Genomic DNA, 22562 nt, shown 5'->3' on the forward strand with positions numbered 1-22562 from the left:
GTGTGTGTGTGTGTGTGTTTGTATGCCATCATGAACAAATCTAAGCGCACATACGACATGAAATGGGGAGAATGTGGCAAAATATATATGAAGGTACCTTCCGTGTGTGTACAAAGCAGAGGAAAAGCAAGATCTAATGAGAAGAGAGAGGAAGTCAGCCATAATAAAGCAAGATGAGCTCAAACGCTCGCACACAGAAATGTGCATACACACACACAGTTGGGAAGCTGCAGGCAGGTCTCAGGCTGGTTAGGTAACTAATGGTGTCGATGAGCTATCACTCCTGGAGGGAGAAACTTGGAAACTACCTGCAAATTAAAGTCACGCTCAGTGAGTTTAGTGCACACAAATACACCACCTCTGTTTGCTATTTTGACAGAGGGTGACAGATTTCTGAAAAGCAGAATAAAATCAAAAGCAAAAAAGGATATAGGAAGACATTGACTTGCATTGTTTCTGAACTCCTCTGTGAAAAACAATTTAGCTGTGTGATTTTTCTTGCTATCAAAACCACGAGCATCGTCAACTTTCATAGGAGAAATGGAGGGAAAAAACAGTGTCTTCAATCATGAGCTGCTTGCTTACAGGATAAGTATGAAGTATTTGTAAAACAAATTAAATATATAATGTATTGACAAACAGATGTCTTTTCCTAGATGTGGAAAATATAAGCAGCTGAGCTGTCAGTCACTGTTACCGCATGTACATGTAAATGTCTCCATTCTCTGGACAGCTGCATTCTTGTCTAAAATCAAACAGAATGCGTGCAGCCAAAATGCTGTGAGAATATGCTGCTATTCTGAGGGCAGATATCAGGAAGAGGGAGCAAGATTAGACATATGGACACTCAAGAGTGGCATGCTGCAGATGAATGCAAAGAACTACTTTTCACTGACTCCCTGATGGAGACTGCATGATAACCCTCACCAGTTATTTTCTGATTGTTCAACTACATGAACTGACATGAATGCGAGCTCAGTGCATGTTTGTTGGAGAACAAAAAAGACCAATGTACATCTAGCTCGGACATGATGTCAAATTAACAACACTGCTAGGAACAGTTGTCCCCTACGAACGCATCCAGTGAGATGAAGTCAAACCTGTTCAAGCCAATCTGATGTAAACATGTTAAAACAAACGTGTACACTTATTTGGGTGAAATGCTACAATGACAAGAACAACTCTGTAAACCTTTACACTTGGTAAGCTTTTTAAGGCCAGCTATGGAGATCTTGGTATTCTTTTTTGAGCCCTGTTTTTAGACTGCATTTGTATGCTTTTTTTTTTTTTTTTTTTTGTCAAATTGGTGCCATTAGTAAATTTGTAAATTAGCAATTATTAGTTCTGGTTTCCAGCTGTCACTGCATTCCCTACTCACCAGAAAACTGTACAAAACAAAAGTTATCTATGTGTGACAGGAGTTGTATCCACATGATGAAACTGAGAAATGCACAAATAACTATCCGCAAATCTCCAAGTGAAGACTCACAACACTAGTTTTGCTCTTCTGTACACAGATACTTTGTTTGTTGTTCATAAATAGGCTAAAAAAACAAACAAAAACAAGTCTCTCATTTTCTTTATTTCATTTTAGAATTATGAAAGCTAGATCTTGTAAAACAAATGACAAACAGAATAACCTCCAAAAGCACTTGACATGTTTTGATCTCAAGAAACATAATTTTCAGTCTGTAGTTAACATACTTTTCAAGGACGCTGTGCTAAAATTTTAGTGTGGAATCTACCTCTGTTAGCACAGTCGTGAATAAGGTAGGAGGGAGGTGCGCACTCAGGGGATTCAGATCTGTGTTCAATTAGATAGATAGATAAAAAATAGATAAAATTTTATTGATCCCTTTGGTAGAACCTCAGGGAAATTGTTGAATTAACATGTAGGTTGACCAAAAACATCCAAAGTACTTTATAGATTTGTTTTTGTTTTTTTTATTGTGTTTATTATCCATCCTTTATCTATACAATGCTTAATCCTCACTAGGGTCGTAGGGGGCTGGAGCCTATCCCATCTGACTTAGGGCGAAGACAGGGGACACCCTGGACAGGTCACCAGTCTATCGCAGGGCTAGACTTAGAGACAGACAACCAAGCACACTCACATTCACACCTACAGACAATTTAGAATCACCAATTAACCTAACGATGGCAACGATGCTAACCACCAATCCACCTTGCAGACCTGTGTTTATTATATTATTTATAGCTGATTAAAAACGACTACTTAAGCTGTTCGAGCTCCCCGTCATCCAACTGTGATGTAATGACGGATACTGAAGCCGTGTCCCAACTTAGAGGCTGCATCCTTTGAAGGCTGCATTTGAAGGCCAAATGCATCTCAACAACGCGACGAAGGCTGTCTCATTATGACATGAAGACTCCTTCAAATGTGGTCGATGAATGTGTCTTTCTTTTCCCCGGCTGCGAAGGATGCATCAGGTGGATCCTTTGCAGCCTCACATATCCCAAGATTCATTGCGCGCTGCTGACAGATCAACAGATGGAGTTTTACCTGCTCACAACCTGAATGAAAGGATGGATTTATATTTAAATTATACTTTCATTGAAACAGCTCACTCCAATTGCTAATGACACAAATGTTAAAAACCAACAGATTTTAAAAATGTATAATTTGTTTTTTTTTAAAAAATGATTAAGTTATGTGACATTACTGATTGGAGCTGCTGCAATTTAAAACATGTACTTTCCAGTTGTACAGCTTCAGTGTTTGAGTTGTGTTTTACCGAGATTGTGGCGATTTTATAATGTTTTAGGTTCATATTTGTGTGAATGCAGCAAATTTAAATAAGCTGTGGACACTTCAGACAGTTTAGTCCAGTACAATCATACAGTACAAGCACCTCAAGGTCTTTAAGTATATTAAAAAATTAAAAACAAAATTACAATTTTGTTCGACAGTCTGGTTTCTCGGTGCTACTGGACATGACGCAAGAAGTCAGTGATGGGTTAGACCGTCTCATTTAACAAATGCTCAGATGTAGCCTTTGGTCCCTCGAATGACACATACTTTGAAGGACACGAAGGCTCCATCCTTCGAAGGATGCAGCCTCTAAATTGGGACATGGCTTGTTATTCTATTCAGGAGGTTGCAAAAAGCAGGAATAGAGGATATAAAGCGAATGTAATGCACAGAACACCTGTGAAAAGTTTACCCTGCTAACAAGATGAGTCTACAAAATGTGTCATTTCCACTGTTCCCCCGAGAATCCTTTCACTTGCATTACTATCATAAAAATATGAAAATGTATGAAACAGGATTCAAAGCAATACCAACTGTGTTATTTTTTTTGTTTGTTTTTTTGTTGTTTTTTCTGCTAAAGCATTAAATTTCAATGCAAAACAACAGAGAGAACTATCTTAATGTAAAAATGTTAATAAATATTCTTGCATCATGGGCATTATGTGCATGGTTTGGCACTCACACAGCTGCACACGCCATGGACAGGTAGTTGCTGTTATTGTACTACATAGTCTGCTCAGAGTTTGCTGAAAGCACTCCATGTGTAGTGGGTCAACATCCACTGTGCATGCACACTACTGGCCCTGCAGGGAAAGTAAAAATAATGCTTGACATAAAGATAGGCTGTGTGAGGAGATTTGGAGTCATCAACACTGTTATAATTCATCATTAGAAGAGATGAATGCTGCCGGACTTGCTTTCCATCAAATGTGTCCAAACACAGTGTGGAGTTCGAAACAGAAATCCTGTGGTGCTTCCACCCACTGTGCTCACCTGCAACCACTGTGTACCAAACCAATATGTACCTGTTGTAGCATGAACCCAACCATGTATGCTGTCCACATTAGCACCGCAGAGACTATGAACAGACTTTGAATCGGCCAGTGTTGTGTTTTCTGCGTTTGCGTCTGCGGGCTGTGTTTCATCATTTCCTCAAGTCTGCAAAAGTCCTCCTGCACACGTGTGCATGTAGTGCAAAATCTGTGTCTGTGTATCAACTACACTACAAGGGCAATAGTGTGCACTCTTGCAAACAGTGTCTTCCAAGTGAACTCCCCTAAACTAGAGGTAAACCAAGTGTTTTAATATCTTTTAGTATCTGTGGGTGTAATCACTGGAGTATAATCAAGGGTTAATAGTGGATCTATTAGTAGTAATCGGACTAGATAAGTGGAAGGCTTTAGAGGGCAGGCATGGGGCCAAGAACCCTGGCTAGCTAGGACAGGAACGCAGGAAGACAAGGGCACATACAAACTTCCTACAATTTCGCTCTTTCATTCTTTTCATCCGTCTGTCTTTCTCTTCTCGCCACTGAATTCAGTAATCCTCCTGTCAGTCACCCACTCCCACTCCCCCTCGCTTCCCTCTTTCTCCACACTTTCTCTTGGTGCTCTGTGGGCCACAGAGGCTCAGAGTGGAGCAGTTGAGGACAGATCGGTTCAGCAGGACATGTTTTAGCCTAAGGCCAGAGTAATGATGGAAACCAGACCAGATGCATCAATGCCTGCAGCGGTCAGTTGCTACTCTGTCTCACTTCCTGACAACATGAGGAAGTCATTGGGAATCCCTGAGCAGTCATTCCACTCAGACACGTCTATTTGGGTTTGACTGAAGACAATGTTCATAAATTTAAAAGCGCGTGTGTGCAGTTGGTGCAGTGTCAAATTGATAATTGTAATGCTATTTTTCAATTAATTCAAGTTGGAGCCATTCCATAGCGAGCTATGTAGCACTGATCTTTACAAAATGTAACTGGAAAGTTATTTTAACTGCAAAAAATTACAATTCTTGCTGTCTATTCCGCTAATGGGGCTCCCTTGTAAAAGAGATGTCAATCTCAATGGGACTCACCTGGTTAAATAAAGGTTAAATAAAAATAAAATAAAATAAAATGATGGCAATCAGTGGAATTACATCTGCCTAAATGCATGTTCAACCCAAGGATGTTTCAAAGTAAAATTCTCCGTAAAATATAACGTAGTATCCACTGCTCACTGCAATTCAGCTGTTAGACAACTATCAATGCACTGCAGCTACAACTTGGTCAAGAGTTAAGTGACAGTTGCCTGAAATACAGCAGATAAAAGATAACCACACTGCCTGAAAAACACGTAAAGTGACATTATGCCATTTGCGACATTGTAGTTTTATTTTGAAGTCTTGTCAGAAATGGTTTGCAGTATTTTTTGTACAGACTTTGTGAAATTTACAAGGCAGCTTTGGAATGTCAGAAATTTCTTTTAAGGACTATCATGATTGTCATTCACTAAATTCGACAGTGGAAATGTGATTAGAAATTCTCATCTCACAAACCTCTGCTGCACTGCTCATGCTCTCCAGCCCCTCACTGGCTCGCACCAACAGCAAGTAGCGATGCTGGTCGCTCTCGTAGTCAATAGGGCGGGTTAGGCTGATTTCACCCGTCTCTGCTGAGATGGAGAAGAGGCTGCTGGGATTGATGAGGAGGCTGTAGCTGATTGGTTTCCTCTGGAAGGACACAGCAGGTGTGACCAAGAAGCTGGGGAGACATGGACAAAAAAGTACATTGTTGACTGAACGTACAATATAAGCTATAGGACTGGTTTACATGACTGCAGAGTATAAAATAGGTGTTTAGTGAATAATTCTATATGTTAGAGTGGTGTGGAGAAGAATTCTTTATGTCAGACAGGCCTTTGTCCAGAGAATACAGAAGACCAAGAAAGGTGGGGGCATCCAACCATAACATGCTGACTTTAGTTATTATGTTATAAATGTGCTATCTAACCCATACACAATGTCCTCGATGAAGCCAAACAACAGGTTGCAATATTCATTTTACTAGTTTGTTGGAGGGAAATAATGAAACCAATCCAAGGACACTAGTCATAATTGTACTGCTTTAGACAGAGCTGAAGCTGTGTATGTGTTTGTGTGTGTGCTTACTTGTGTTACTCATGTTGAGTAGACACAGTCGTTTTTAGAATGTGTTCAGACACCTTCCCTTTTCGCACACTCCATAACACTGCAAATTAAATTTTAAATGGATAAAATTTGCATTTCCCCTATTAATCTACAACAAATAAACCACAGTAGCAAAGTAAAAACATGCTCTTAGAAATGTCTGCAGCTTTACTAAATTCAAGACACTGAACACCAATCTCTGAATTACAAAAGAATTCATACCCATAAAACAATACCGTCCAGACGGCCGTTTTTTTGCAGCCATTAGAGCTTCAAGTCTTCATAGGTAAGTCTCTACAGGCTTTGCACACCTGGAGTAAGGCAGTTTGTCTAATTCTTCCTGACAGATCCTGTCAAACTTCGTCTGTTTGTGTGGGAAGCATCTGAACTACAATCTTCAGGTCTCTCCACAGATGTTACATGTAGTTCAAATCTGGGCTTTGGCAGGGCCACTCAAGCATTGTCTTGGCCGTATGCTTTGTTTCACTGTTGTGCGGAAAGGTGCACTGTTGTCTCAGACGTTTTCTTAAAATGGTAAATGGTCTGCACTTATTCAATGTCTTTTCCCCTCACTGGTATTAAAAGCACTTTACGATGTGTGAATATAACAACGCACTCTCATGCACCAATGATGGCAGAGCTGACATTGATTCACCTGACTCTGATAGCAACGTGGGGTTCGGTGTCTTGCCCAAAGACACGTTGGAAGGCAGAGGGGCCGGGCTCAAATTGCCAACCTTGCGGTTAGTGGACAACCTGCTCTGCCACCTGAACCACAGTCGCCACCTTTCTACGTCTTGCTGCATTCATTCCTCTATGGATTCTGACCAGCCTGTATCTCCCTTTTGCTCAGAAGCCTACCTATTGTAAAATTTGGCACCTGATGTTCTTTTAGTTGAAGCCTGATTCTTGCTGGGTCCCGTCAAGTAAAACTAAAGTAACTTCGGTCTAATTTCCATTAGTGACATCGGATTTTTAAAATTGTTAAAATTTCTTATATCTTCGTCTTTATGTCTGGCTACCATCGTTAAAGTTGTTATTTTAGTCAAGGTTCATGGAAAAGACATTGTTTATTTGTTTATACACACTCACACAGTGTGAACGTCCCTGTGCTGTGCAGTGGTACAAGACACTCTCCTCAGTAAGTCCAATTTAGAATTTGTCATCATTTCTAAAGTCTGGCTGTTTAAACAGAACTGTTCTCACTCTGTCAGTCCTGCTCAGCATTATCATTAGCATTACCATCGCCACCACAGCTACCTGTTCTCTCCATTTAAGAGCAACAGCTTATTCACAAGGTGATTCACACACTTGTTCATGAAAACAATGTTTACCGTGTTGAGAAGACAAATTGGTTGGATAACAATGATGAAGAGATATTTATTTAGTGAAGATGTAGAAAATGCTTTGGATGGAGCATCATCATCAATCTGGGAACATGCTCATTACTTCTAATGGCAAAATGAATGATAATCATTTGAAAGTAACATTAAAGTTTCATACACATCGCATTACATTAGCAGTAGTAGATTAGTTGACCTTTTTATAAATGTCAGTTCAGGTGTGACCTATGAATCCATTTCCGCTGAGAACTGCTACGAAGTAGGAGTAACTGTATTGAACTACAGATACAATTTAAATTGTGGTAATTAGAATACCCTTACATTCCCCGAATTATGATGAAAAGAGAAACATTTTAAAAGTCTGGATTATTTGCTCTGAAATATAAAAAGGCATTGCCAATTTTTCCTAAACCTTTCTTTTAAAATGAAGCAAAAGGTGTATCTGCACCATAGTAGGAAATGTATGCAGTGCACCTGTCCACACAGAGGGTGGAGTTGACACACAGCCAGGGCAGGAATGCATTTCTGTCCTGAAAATTCAAGGATCATCTCACATTCAAAGAGGAGACCAGCATATTATTGTGCAGTGCAAGCCTGCTTGCCAGAAAAAAAGCTGCTTTCTGTGTCAAAAGCAAAGGCTGTATTTAACAGATTGACACAACAACCGTGACATCATCCATTGGTTTGTGAACTACCTCTTTGAAAACTTGAGCTTGGCATTCGGCTGTGGCCATCTTGTTCTTTTTGAACCAGATATGATGAGCAAGAAATGGATCTGACTAAGAATCCAAGGACACCACGCACAACGACACAGTGGCAACCTGTCAATCACAAGCTAGCCCTGTACCAAAACTTACTCTGCTTCATCATCTATTCTACACGAAATTGAGCCTTAATTTGCATAATGAACATTATGGTGTATTTAAAAAGTATTCATACTGGTGCTTGAGTCCGTAAACATAAAATTAATTAGGAAATTTTTGCTGAGATAACAAATCATTAAAGAAATAGGGTCATTTTTTCATGACCTCTTTTATAATCATACATCTTTTTGCAACCAGATGAGTTGCCCCCTAGTGGCAATTATAAAGAATGCAGGTTTAAACTGCTTCTGCATTGGCTTTGCTTTTCAAGGTGGAGTCTGTGTCCATCTTTTATATGGTCCAAAGACTCTACCTCTAATTTGATGAAATTGTGGGAGGTAAGTTTTATTAAATAATGGCTGGTCAAATGGCTTAGCTAGAATGTCACCTCTTTAGCCAAATGTCTAACTGACTACTGACCAGCATGTTACCATTGTTAGCATAGTAGTTTGCTTGATAAGCAAGTTTAGCTAATAAACAAGCAAACCAAAACACTTTCACTTTTAAAGAAACCAAATGCACTTTCAATATAATGTGGTAACTACAAAGGAACTGTAAATTTACAGGTCAAGTAAAAATCAGGTTATCAATTTTTTAATTCATATCGCGCAATTCACAACATATGTCATCTCATAGCGCTTAACATAGTAAGGTGAAAACCTTATGAATTTGAATAGACAAGCCAACAATCCAAAATTGTCTTTGGACTCCATCTGAGCAAGTGGTAGGCAACGGTGGGAAGGAACAAAAAAAAAAAAACCCTCCAACAGAACCAGGCTCAGGGAAGGCAGCCATCTGCCCCAACCAGTTGGGGTGAGAGTGGGGATAGCAGGGGATAGAAGCATAGCAGATGGAGAGCAAGCAATACAAACAGAAAAATTCATTTTCTGCCAGGCACCACCATGTGTGATCCCACAGATGCCGCAGATCACTGAGGAAGACTTTGCAATATATATACATACATATATTTTTTTTTTTTCTTTCTTTCTTTCTTTTTTGTGACCCTATTTTTTGTTGTTGTTTTTGTTGTTGTAAGAACTAGAAAGTCAACAGATATTTTAATTTCCATTGACAAAACAAACACTAAAGCTGCCACCAACGTATTACACTGAATGGGGATTTCTTTTCCTCATGTTCGCTGAGCCTTTGAACAAACTCCACAGTACTCCTGGGAACTCTGCATCCTTGACTTCATGCCAGTCTAAAGGAAGCTCTTTGGACTTCATAACAGACTGTTTCTCCTGACATACAGTGTGTTCTAGACACATCTCAAGTATCAGTAAAGCAGACAGATTGAATCTGACCATAGTCAGTCAAGGGTCTGATTAATTATGTGAAAGTGAGAATGCAGTTTTAGATTTTTAATGAATTTGCAAAATAAATAAATAAAATAAAACAAAGCAACCCTAACATGTTTTGGTTTCAAAATGAATCCATGGTGAATATAACATCAGATATTGTGTTTGAATGAAGAGTCTTCTACAGACTATTGCAACTATGAGTTGTTTGTGGCCTGATGTTGTGAAGCTAGCCATTGTTTCAAATCCTTTTACAGTGAGGCTTTTCAGAGTTAGTCAGCCCTAAAAGTGCTTTGGTAGCCCAGCGTGACCTGGAGGAGTTCCTGAAAGCTTGTGCAATGTGTTGTGTTGACATGTAGGAAATAACATCTTTGCTGTAAAAAAAAAATGAACCTGAAAGTAAATCTGCCAAACAACCGCAAATTATGGCTGCCATGGATGATGAACTCAAAACGACAGTCTGAAATATGCTGTCTGTCAGATAAAATGGTTCTCACCACTGCTAGACACCGACAGGAGAGATGTGAGTCTGTGACTGATACACATGTGGGTTTTATGAAGCACTATATTACATGTTTCATTTATGAGAGAGAAAGCTTCAGTAAGGAGGACTCTTGTATGCTGTGATTAATGGTAAACCAGAGAAACTTCCCCAACAACATAAGTGTGTCTTTAAAATGTCATTTTCTCAAAAATTGCTTGGTAGTGAGGTGGGAAAGGTTGAGTGCACATGTAACATTATGTATCTAGAAGTGTGTACTAAACTAAACCATGGCCTATTACTTATTAACTGTACAAGTAGAAAATCCTTTTTTTTGTGTGTTTTTTTTCAAGGAAAAAATAAATAAATAAAAATAAAGTAAAATAAAAACTGGTTTTCTACTTGTACACAAATTGCTTAATTAGACAAAATTGTCCAGCATTTTTAACAGTTTTTTTTTTCATTATTATTATTTTGTGTGTGTGTGTGTGTGTGTGTGTGTGTGTGTGTGTGTGTGTGTAAAGAGTAAAGAAAATTTGGTGTACAATAAGTGACTACAATTTTAGTGTGTTAAAATGACTTATTTTGATTAATGCTGGATGTATATTTTTTGTTTGTTTGTTTGTTTTTGTTCTTCTTAACAAACAGTGTTATTTTCTACACTGGGAGAGTGTTAAAGAAAAAAAAAAAAAAGAACACTGGCACTTCTTAGCCAAATAATGGGAAACAATAAAAAGATGCACATTGCAGAAGTGATGGAATTAATGTTCTATATATCGGGCTTTAGAAGAGGGAAGATATGATTGAGAAAGAATAATCCCTTCACCATGTGCCGATCGAGACAAGTCTGCTGTGCAATATGACAAAATTCTGTACCCCCATATGCCTGCTCACCAAAGCTTTGCTCAGAGAACCAATGTCCATAACATCTGGCTGCGATGCATTTCGACTTCATCATGGCTACTCAAGGCAATCTGCCGCCATTCTAGTCCGTCTGTGTCCACCAGATGCAAGACTTCAATATCATCCCTGTACTAATATTTTAAACTAGATTGGGCATGTGCTACTGAAGCTGAGATTACTTGTGAATGTGTACAAATGCCTGTAATTTTTGACAGTTGAATTTAAAATACAGGCTACACGGTGTCTCTCTGTGTCGCCCTGTGATAGACTGGCGACCTGTCCAGGGTGTCCCCTGCTTTCGCCCTGATTCAGTCTGGATAAGCTCCAGGCCCCCGCGACCCTACTGAGGATTAAGCGGTGTATAGATAATGTGGATGGATGGATGGAATTAAAATACATTTTAATTGTTCATTTAATTTTTCTATTGAGATTGTCGTAACTCATATCTAATAACTCTGGTCTGTCATTGTCTGAACAAATGAACAGGAGGTGAATGACTGCACCTTTGTGCTCCATTGTGAGATTGTCTATACTGACATTAAAGATGATAGATCACAGGGAAAGTTAGGGCCTAATCCAGCAATCACGTAACTGACATATCTTGCGATCTATGGTAATCACAATCAGAATTAGATCAGAAAGATTTATAGCCAAGTGGCTTTACACATATGAGAAATTTGACTTGGTGTTTTAGTGGCTAAAATAACAGTAAGACTACAGTGGGGAGGCAGTGTCACTGGTGTTATCTCTGGCCTTGTTGAAGAATCAAGTCGCTGTAGAAAAAAAAAAAAAAAAAAAAACTGTTCCTCTGTCGTGAGGTTCTAGTCCTGATGGACCGCAACCTCCTGCCAGTGGGGAGTGGCTCACACAGTTTATGTCCAGGGTGGGAGGGGTCTGCCACAATCCTCCCAAAACACTTTAAGGTCCTGGAGGGTCAGGAGATTACAGCCTCCGCTCACCTTTTCAGCTGAGTGGATGATATGCTGCAGTCTGCTCTTGTCCTTGTCAGTGGCAGCAGCAGCATACCGGACAAGCATGAAGCAGATGAGGACAGACTCATTGATGAAGGTTTAAAAGTGAACCATTATTATCTATGGCAGGTTTTTATTTCTTCAACTGCTGCAGGAAGTAGTACTGGTGACTGGAGGTGAAGCTGCTCGTGTACAGGGAGAAGAGCAGCAGTGAAAGGATACAGCCTTGTTGTGATGCTGGGCTGATGTTGTGCTGATGGTTCGGGAGACGTGTTTTCCCAGCTTCACCTGCTGCCTCCTGTTAGACAGGAAGTCAGTGATCCACCTGCAGGTGGAGTCAGGCATGCACAGCTGGGAGAGCTTGTCCTGCAGCAGAGTCGGGATGATCGTATTAAAAGCAGAGCTGAAAAACAAAAAGGATCCTGGGATAGGTTCCTGCAGAGTCCAGATTCTGAAGGATGGAGTTTAGAACAATGTTGACAGCATCGTCTATAGACCTGTTGGCTTAGGGGGTGAACTGTAGGATCTAGGAGTGGGTCGGTGATGGATTTGAGGTGGGATAGCACGAGGTGCTCAAATGACTTCATCACCACAGAGTTCAGTGCAACAAGTCAGTAGTCATTCAGTCCAGTGGTCCTTCCATTTCTTTGGATGGGAATGATGGTGGAAGTCTTGAAGCAGGCTGGCCAGCTGGTCAGCACAGTGCTTTAAGGTGGATGGAGAGACAGAATCCAGCCTGGCTGCTTTGCATGGGTTCTGTCTCTGGAAGAGCCAACTGACATCTCTCTCCAGGATGGTGAGAAGTGTCGTTGAGGGGTCCAGACTCCTTCTGGGTTGGGGGAGGTGAAAATGATGGGCCAGAGCTGATGGTTGAGCAACAGTAGAACTTGTTCAGGTCATTGGCCAGGTGCAGGTTGTTAATGGAGTGAAGGGCTTTTGGTTTGTGGCTGGTGATCTGTCTGAGCCCTTTCCAGGCAGAGGCAGAGTCTTTGGCTGAGAAATGGTGTTGAAGCTTCTCAGAGCATAATCATTTAGCCTCCCTCACCACCTAGCTTAACCTGTACTGTAGCTCCTTAAACCTGTCTCTGTCTCCACTCCACTTAATGATAATAAGACTATAAAAATACAGACAACCTTACTGTTAATGTAAATACATACTTGAAGGCAGTCTTCTAAATGCACTACGTACGCTCAAGGTTAATGTGTGACACAATGGAAAACTAGTTAACATTCTGTGAAATGTGAAGATCTGTGATCGCAGTCAAAAAGAAAAACAGACGAAATATGAGTGCATATTTAATACTGGTGATGAATTTGTCTTTCAAACACTCAAGCAGTGTAAACGTAGTCTTTGTCAGCATGAACAACAACCAGTGCAGAGGTACAAAGACAACTTTGGAGAGAAAAGTATATGTGTGAGAGCCTGAAGTGTACATCCCACTTCATGTTGATGTCTAGTACAGAAACTCAGTGCATGTGTAAACTTACGGTTGTCCTTCAGGGGTGTTTTCTGGTATGGCAATGGTGAAAGAAGCGTTGGTAAACTGTGGAGGCCGGGCTCCTGCAACCACAGAGACGACGGCGGGGGCGCTGCGGCTGCCCAGCCGGTCTGCAGCAACAACCGTCAGCAGGTACTCCCTGTCCCGCTGCAGAGGAAGGCCTGTAGTCCGCACCTGGCCATTCTTTTTGTCTACTTCAAAGCGACCATCACCACCTGCAGAGGATTTGTTGGACAAGATAAAGAAGAACAAAGAACCATTAAAAACATATCACTATAAAGGATTACAAGGCAAGGAGCTGTGTACAAAATGTTCCATTTAATAGTTATCAAACATGCTGTAAACGTACACTAGTTATGCACCAATACAGTTACAAAAATTACTGGACAGTCAGTTTTTTAAGTTGTTAAGGTGTGTAATGCCAAAAGCAGAGAACTGAAACGAGGACATTCCTTGACATCTGTGCAAACTAACAAGCTTAAGAACTTTCATCCAGACCACAAAGCATTTCCTCTATAGGAGTCCTCCTATTGCAAAATCCTGTTGTAATTAAATGCAAAACAAATTCTCAAAATTGGTAGACAAGTGGGCCTTTGATGCATGAAACATCAATTAAATCAAATGACCAAAAACTCCAGTCTAGACACAAACAAGAATATTTGTGTTTTTAATATAATTTCTTCTGTCAGTTTTTTTCCCTCACGCAGCCCCATGAGGAAAATTGGAAGATGGTCTCTTTAACAGATTCCAAAGTGGGCGCAAGAAATCATTACATGGCAGACAATAAGAAAAGCAATTATATTGCGTAGTGGAGAAACGTATGCTATTACACTGGAAAATTGTGTGTGCATAAAAAGTTGGCAAGGCAGAGGCTCAGGATTCAAGGAGGAAAAGAAATAGACTGACTCTGCATCCTGGAAAGATTTGAAAGTGTTTACTATGATTCCCGCTATTCTGAAAACGCTTTAATTATGCAAAATTATTGACGTAATTTAGACTCACAAGACCTACAGACAATTATTTATTTATTTATTTATTTATGCATGTATTAAATTTAAATTAGTTTACTACTTTAGTCAATGTAATCATTGAAAAACCTAATATTGCAAGTCTCTGGTATCTAAACTCTGATCCCTTCACTGTGGCTGAGACAGTAAGACTTTAGATTGAAAACCTAGTGCCGGTTCACATTGTTTATCACTGACTACTGCAAACACTTTGATTAGTCACAACAGAAAAAGCAGAGGCATAAGTGGTCATCCTGTACTATTTATAGGGCAGTCAGCAGAAGAAAAAGGAACACATAACCTACCATCAGACAGAAAGTACTCCACTTCACCATTGTTGCCTTCATCTCCATCCTGAGCGAAGAGCTTATAGACCAGAGAACCTGCAGGGGCATCAGGGGAAACCACAGCCAGGTAGGGGGCAGGAACCATGCTCCATTCTGGGATGTTGTCATTTACATCTGTCACAGTCAGCTCCACTCTGACCAAGTACCACTCTGGACCTGAGGAACAAGAAATTAGACAGGGAGTTAGTTTAGGGACAGTTGTTTGTGGTAGCTGCAGATGTTTGACACTGATGTTGAACAGTGCAGGAAATGTTTATTTTACTTTATTGTATTTTTGCATTTTTTGGGGGGGGGAAAAAAGAGTATAAATGAGGAACACATCATTTTAATACAACCAGTACCTAGTATTGTCTGCTTATAGTAAAGGGTTAGGATCACAAATCTTGCAAAATTTTGAAAGGCCTGCTCTACCAGCTACATCCATCGTATACCATTCAGATATACAGCGCCCTCCATAATTATTGGCTGGTTAAGATGTGTTCTTTAGCTTCTAATAAATTCATTTTTTTTCTAAATGATATAGGACCACAATGAAACAAAGAGGAAAATTCAACCTTTAATTCAAGTGCATTTATTCAATGTGAAAAAATCCCACATTAAAAAATAATTCTTTTACATCAAATCATGTGTGCCACAATTATTATTATGATGTTAATAATTTGTACAACCTCCTTTTGCCAACAATTCATTTGAGTTGAGTTGAAGGTTACATTTTTCTACAATTTTCAGTGTGAGAGCATGCTTCTGCAATAAAAAATGAATTTATTTTAAGGCTTTTAACACATCTTAACCAGAGGTGCCAATAATTATGGAGGGCACTGTAATTGTCATAGCAAGCCTGACTTACATCTGCAAGGCTGATATTTCCACATTGCTCTGCCGGCCTAACATACAAATCTTTTTCCTCAAATCTGGTTCCTCTTAACGTTGGGTTTTCTTATCATCATGTTTCAGGCATCCTTGCCCCACACACACACACAGTAGCTTGTTGACCACTTTCGACAAAAAAAATGACAAAAACCGCAATCACTACATCAGTCAGCAAGTATTTATCCCATGTTAAGTGAATGTATCTCTTTTGCTTTGTCTTTGAGAGGTGCTTGTGTCAGTGTATAACACAAGTCTGTTCTTCTCTGTCAGTCCTGACAGCGAATGCTACGTGGTTAATATGAAATCATAAATATAAACAAAGCTGTGCCAATAAGAAAGACAAAGAGCAGTTTACACAGGGCTAAAGCTTATGGGTGTGCATGGTAGCCTCAATAATGCTGTAAATGTACAAATGATTACTGTGCTGTTGAAAATCCATGACACTTGATTAAAAAAAAAAGAAACAATTAGTCAAAAAAATTAACTACAGAAAAAAGAGCTCTTATTAAATACATTCTTCAACAGTATATTTGCTGGTATCACCTAATGTGAGGATTCTCTGTCTTTGCCATATGTTAGAGTAAACCTAATATTATAGGGTTGGACTATTAGTCAGACAAAACAAGTAAGTTTAAGACATTAGAAATTGTAACTGTGACATTTTCCTCACACTTCACGCACTAAATATGGCCTTCTTATTTTTTGAATAATTCACAGATTAAGCGAAAATGAAAATAATGACTGGTTCTATTCAATGCAGTGTGCTTACTGCACAAAGCCAAGCACTGGTGCATTTTACACAATACTCTGTTAAAGATTACTCCTGCTGTTACAGGCATGGCAGTAAGGTGGAAAGCAGTCATGTAAGCCTATTATACTCCCTTGAGGACGTGCACATGGACAGCGACGGATGTCACAGACACTGTTGCTGTTACACTCCTCTCCCAGTCCACCAGAGTCCATTTGGAGTACTTAGTTTCATACGTGTGCAGGAGGTTGTATTTATGTTTAGATTCTCACTCATCCAGGACACTGTAATCCTGTGCTTCAGTAGTTCTGAACTTCGGAAGCCTCTTGAATGAGAGGTGAAACTTCTTTAAGTCTCAGTTGTCTGCTACTATGATTAAATCGTATACACATTTACGGCATGCACACTGCTGCCCAGCATGCGCATTATTGCCCTAGTAATACAGTTGACACATTTTTGCCAACATATGTTCACAGAGGTGTCCATGCAATCTCTCACAAACTCATCAAATCATCAGATGATGATATTTATGTCTATCCTGGCAGAACCTTGTGGACTTGCAGATTCGGGCAGCATTATACTGGCTTTATACAATTCTAGCATAGAATTAAGGTTTGTGCAACAGGTATAGGGCTGCAAGGTGGCTCGGTGGTTAGCACCGTTGCCTCGCAGCTAAAGGGTCGCCGGTTCACGTCTCAGTGAGGACACCCGGGATCTTTCTGCATGGAGTTTGCATGTTCTCCCCGTGCAGCGTAGGTTCTCTGCAGGTTCTCCGGCTTCCTCCCACAGTTCAAAAACACGTTGAGGTTAATTGGTGATTCTAAATTGTCCGTAGGTGTGAATGTGAGTGTGCTTGGTTGTCTGTCTCTAAGTGTAGCCCTGCGATAGACTGGTGACCTGTCCAGGGTGTCCCCTGCCTTCACCCTGAGTCAGCTGGGATAGGCTCCAGCCCCCCGCGACCCTAGTGAGGATTAAGCAGTGTATAGAAAATGGATGGATGGCAACATAATTAATCAAACAAGAAGCATAGCACATGTGAAATTCAGTCAGATACAAATGACACACAGCGTGATTTTAAAAATGTGTGATTCAGCTGTTAAGTCAGGAATGTGTTTTTCCAAAAATAATTCAGTCACACCTCTTTTTTTTGTTTGTTTTGAATATGCCACGTGAACAACAGACACCAGAAATGTAATCCAGAAGAAAGTAAGGAGGCCATCCCTGTATCCCTCAACTAGCAATTACAATCAGTGTTGCACTAAATGCACCCAAAGAAAACAGCAATCACAGTGACAGTGGTAATATAAAGTCGCGTCCCATACCGTTATTATCACTACACCCACCCACACACACATACACACAGACACACAGCAGCGTTCACCAGTCCCTGCAAGGGAGCAGAACAGTAATTTCACGACTAATGCCAGAGGTTTGCTTTTAATTTTGTCAATTTTTGAAAGAAACAAATGTCATTTTTATTTGGAGTCTGTTGTACATTGACTGACTGTTATAACAGATGCAAGTAGTGGTGAAAAACTGACACCGTCCACATGGCCATGCACTAAACAATCGAAAGTAGACAGGAAAAGAGTTACAGAAAAAAAAAAAAAAGTATTTCCAGACTGAGAAGGTACACTAGAGTAACATAGAGCAGAGCAGGAAAAAAAACAGCAAGAGAAATAAGAGTCACATGAACAGGACAAAGACTAAAGCTCAGAGGCTGAAAAATGACCCCGCTGTTGTTATAGAAACAGAACAACGAAAAGTGGAAGATGGAAGAATCAAGAAGAGAAAGGGGGAAAAAAAAAAAAAAGCACCAGCAAGCAATTGCATAAATCAATGTCATTAGAGAAGGGAGGTAACGAGGGAACGTTATAAGGGAAAACATAAGCGGACATCAAAAGAAGACAGAAGAGTGGGATTAACCAGCCATATCTTCTGAAAAAAAAATATAGCACTGCACTTGACTCTGCGGTTCAACAAATGTATTTGTTGATAATCTCTCCCTTTCTCTCTCCCTCCGTCTCTGTGGTCGTAACAGATTCAGAATTAATTGGCAAAAGGACAATGCAGCTTTGGGGAAGAAGGGACAGCATTAGTCAGATAATAAATCACTAGGCTAATATACAGAGCACTATGCCAAAATGCATCACACACACACACACACACACATGTGCGCACACACACACGCGCGCACACACACACGCCTGTCTCTCTAATAACGATCATCAGTGGATTAGTAGCTAATGAAGGACCACAGGGAGATACAGCTTGGTGCTATTGCCATCCCTCACACTAATGCATCTTACTGGATCTAATGATATGTTGCTATCCCTAGAAACAGTGGGACCTGCAATTACTAAATAGCGCTGTAGAAGGCTTTTCCATGTCCACAGACCTCATTTGCTCCAATAGGATGCAAGTCCAAAAATGTCTAAATATTTGTTTTCACATAGCTCATTCTTTTTTTGTTTCTTTCTCAGACCACGTACAGTAGAGTCCTTCAACAATACCTCCAATGAAAAATGAGGGTTATGTCTGCATTCTGCTCCTAACAACAATCAGTTAAGATGAACTAAAAAAAAGTCGTGGTTAGGGTTTGATAAAAAGCTGCACTTCTCTACTACATTCTCTACAGATGTTGTTTGTCTTTGGAAGCAACAGCCTTCATATTTCCTGAAATTGAATTGTCACCACAAATATGCCATTCAGTGCAGCAACAGACAAATGGTAAGTTATGTCTGTGTCTGGCAAGTTGAGATGTCTTCAGTTTCATTTTAAATGTTTTCTCACATGCCCTATGCTATATAGCCCAACCAATACTGTAAAGCTGATATGGATATTAATAAACACATATATCAGCCAATACCAATCCTGTTCTGTCACACAGCTACTCATAAAACTGCCATCAGTTAGCAACAGCTGATGTGACCTGCCAACGGCAACATTTGTCATTTTAAACTGTGAAAGTAACGATCACCACCTGCCAAAATGAGAAGCTGCCTACTAAACGTTTCGCCCACTGATCTTTCGTGATAAGAAAAAGAAAGGAGACACATCAGATTTGTTTAGCTCACTAGAACAGGGTCAGTTACAAATGCAACCAAACTATTTGTCTAATTCACAAACTGTAGTTTTCACTCTTGTACGCAGTAAAATGCTTGCTGTGTAGAGCTCGCTGTCTTTTAAAGAGCTGTGCAGCAAGCTGAGGTGGACAGCACAAGGCGGAATACAATAAAAAAAGAGATTGGATTAAGATCCGTTTTATTTTAGTCGGTACCGATCCATTAAAATATGCCTGGATCGGCCCCAGTGCACATCCTTAGAATCAGCATGGGACCTCTCTACTCTATAATCTCAGATGGGAAATTGCTCTGCAGCAGGGTGCATTATGAAGCCAATTATATAAAAAAAAAATGCACCAATTCACTGCAAAGTACACTTTGGCACATCAACTTATCAAGAATGCACAGTGGATCAGCAGAACCTCACAATAAACAGCACATAGACGGATACAGGCGAGCTGTACAATGAAAAATATGTCCGACAGCTTCTAGCATGTCCGTGAAACAAAAGCACAGTTAGAAGGTGTTTGATTTCTTAAGTGAAGTGCTAAGGTACAGCAGCAGCCAGATGGGCTTTTTCAGGTGGATGTGAGTGGTATACAATTTATGACTCAACATCACAAAGAGCAAAAAAAAAATTAAAAAATCGGAGTTCCTTGCCCTGTAGGTGTTCAAACCCAAGAATACAAGTGATTTATCTGTTTGTCTGAGCTGTCTCTATGGTAATACGTCACGTCTTTACGTAACGGATGGAGCTTGAAGATGTCAAATTGGCAAGCACTCAGTTAACAGCTGAAGAATCAAACACAGGCATCTCCTTTCTCCTCTTGCTCTCCTCCGATGACCCCAATCAGCACCTTTCTAACTGTGCAACCTCATTTTGTCGGTATCTCTCTCCCGCTCCTGCTCTACATTTTGCTGACAGGACTGATGGCATAATGTGGAACTCTTCATTTCAGTGCAAGCAGCCTCACTCTTTCCCCACTGTCTCTCATTCAGCATTAACATGCAGAACGAACCATTCCTGTCATTTAGCCTGTGAAGAGAAGAGTCTTAGTACACCTGACAACACCTGTGCTGTAAGTGTGACAGTGTGCGGATGTGCGTCCTCAACAAAAAAAAAAGAGAGAGAAATGCAGTGAGGCAAAAAGTAGGCAGGAATAATTACTGTCTTGTGGTTATATGCCTTCAGCAACCATTCATGTCATAGTTTAAATCCATGTCTGCACTCATTTCTATAATATACAGTATGTAGAGAACACTCTGCTTATTGTTCAGCAGTCACTTCAGAGTCAAATTTCTTGTTCGCCACCACAGCTGATTCAGATACAGCACAGCTTCAAATATGGGTGTTGCGGCAAAGTAGCTACGAATTATGATCTGTACAATCAGTCACCACAGTTTCAAGGTTGGCACGCAAGATTAGCGTCTCCAATTCAATATGTGACCAAACGTGGGATTCGGTTCCAATCTCTCCTTCTGCTTCTGACTTGTGATGTTAAATAATAGACAGAAAAGTGTTTGTGGCAAAACATTTCCATGCACCAGTGGAGCTAACTTTTTCTTCTATAGACATTCATTCTTCTCATATTTGGCATATTAATTCTTGAGTTACGGTCAAAGACGTGTATTTGACCAACCAAATCTAAACACCCTTGACGCTGAGTTAACACTTGTGCCATATTTGAAGACGTTCCCTCAAGGCACTTCTAAGATATTGTGTTCGTGAGAGCCGGACCGACGAACGACCTGAAAACATGCTGCCTCCGGCCACAGCTGTCGCCGACACAGAGGCAAGACGGGAGAGGCAATAAGGAAGAAAGAAACAGATTAAGAAAAGAATACGAGAGCAAGACAGAGAACAAGAAAATAGAATAGAAGGCCAGTTAATTAAATGTCTTCCACGAGGATTACAAAGGGCTATTTGGCTCTCTCTGGTAACTGTGCCATCCATAATCTGTTTGAATGGAAAGCTGTTGCGGTCTTAGTGACTTTTTCAAATTTTTACATAGAAACGCCAGTTAAACCAAAGGATGAGGAAGAGAGAGAGAGACACAGCAACACAGAGAAAATCAAGCTTTAGTTCTTACACTAATTGCAAATGATACAAATGGTTAGCCAATAGTTCAACTGCTTAATCTTCCAGCACAGCTACTCATAATTGAAGATCCTCACACTGCCAATACCATGCTCAAACAAACACACTCACGAGTGTGCATGGACACATACAGATGCATTTATAAAGGTGCAACAACGAATTTTAAAAAGCATTGGCCAAGGCTGGAAAATATCATTTAAAATCAATATCACAATTGATTTTTTTTGGTTTGTTTGTTTATAGCACTAAAAATAAATCCAATCAAATTTTCGCTGCAGTAATGTATTGTCAATGGATCAGACATGATGGATTACTACTAGCAACCCCCAGGAAACTACCGCCTGACTAATTCCCCTTAGCTCTACGGAGTGATGTCGCATCTCTCTACTCCTTATTTTAGTTTTATGACTAAGAGCTTCACTGTTTATGTTTAGTCTCACTGTTCTAATCAGTTTCCAGACACAGCTGACAGCTATTGCAAAAAAAAGCTCTGATAAATCTGCAACAAAAATGCTGACAGAAACAATAGCAGCTAAATAGTGAACAAATTGAAACATTTAGCTGTTGAAACTGCTGAAGATGGAGCTGAAAGGAAAGTTAATGGGCAATATTTTTTAACAAAAAAAAAAGAAAAAAGGAAAAACAACTGAAAGGAAAGTTAATGGGCAATATTTTTTAACAAAAAAAAAAGAAAAAAGGAAAAACAAACAGCAATCATTTAAGTATTTGCTAAAATGAAGAATAAAAGCAAAACTAAAAACTATGTCACAGCTCTTCCAAAATGAACAATGTTTTGTATTGATTTCGACGACATACTGTATTTATAGCCTTATGGCCGATCTCATTATGTGTCCTAAGGTAGAAGATGACAGAAGGTAATACTGTTGGAGCAGAGAGTTGTTTGAAATGGGTTATTTTCCTTCAACAGGCACTCAAATTTTATGACATAGCTGCATTTCAGGTGATTGAACAAAAAGTTTGTGTTTATTATTAAACCTGCAACTCATTCCTGACAGAACTTACATTTGTCCTCGTTTTGTTCGGTTCTGTTGCACAATCACTGCGTACCCACACAAAAGATGGGTATTTTCTTTTCAGTACCACCTCTTCGTCATCTGCATTTTTTAATTTTTT

The 22562-nt window shown here is 39.9% G+C and overlaps 1 protein-coding gene across 1 annotated transcript in view; it reads right to left on the reverse strand.

Annotated features, from left to right (window-relative positions):
• Positions 1–22562, reverse strand: part of LOC103355413 (neural-cadherin-like) — a gene marked incomplete at its 3' end in the record, with an annotated part of 205800 nt that overhangs the window by 90235 nt on the left and 93003 nt on the right. Inside the window, exons 3-5 of the mRNA XM_008279205.1 lie at positions 14606–14803; positions 13283–13508; positions 5306–5510 (exon numbers count right to left, since the gene is read on the reverse strand). Coding sequence (XP_008277427.1) covers positions 5306–5510; positions 13283–13508; positions 14606–14803 — 629 coding nt within the window. The remainder of the gene's footprint in view (positions 1–5305; positions 5511–13282; positions 13509–14605; positions 14804–22562) is intronic.

This window comes from Stegastes partitus, unplaced genomic scaffold (genome assembly GCF_000690725.1).
Source record: "Stegastes partitus isolate 25-593 unplaced genomic scaffold, Stegastes_partitus-1.0.2 Scaffold147, whole genome shotgun sequence".
Lineage (NCBI taxonomy): Eukaryota > Metazoa > Chordata > Actinopteri > Pomacentridae > Stegastes > Stegastes partitus.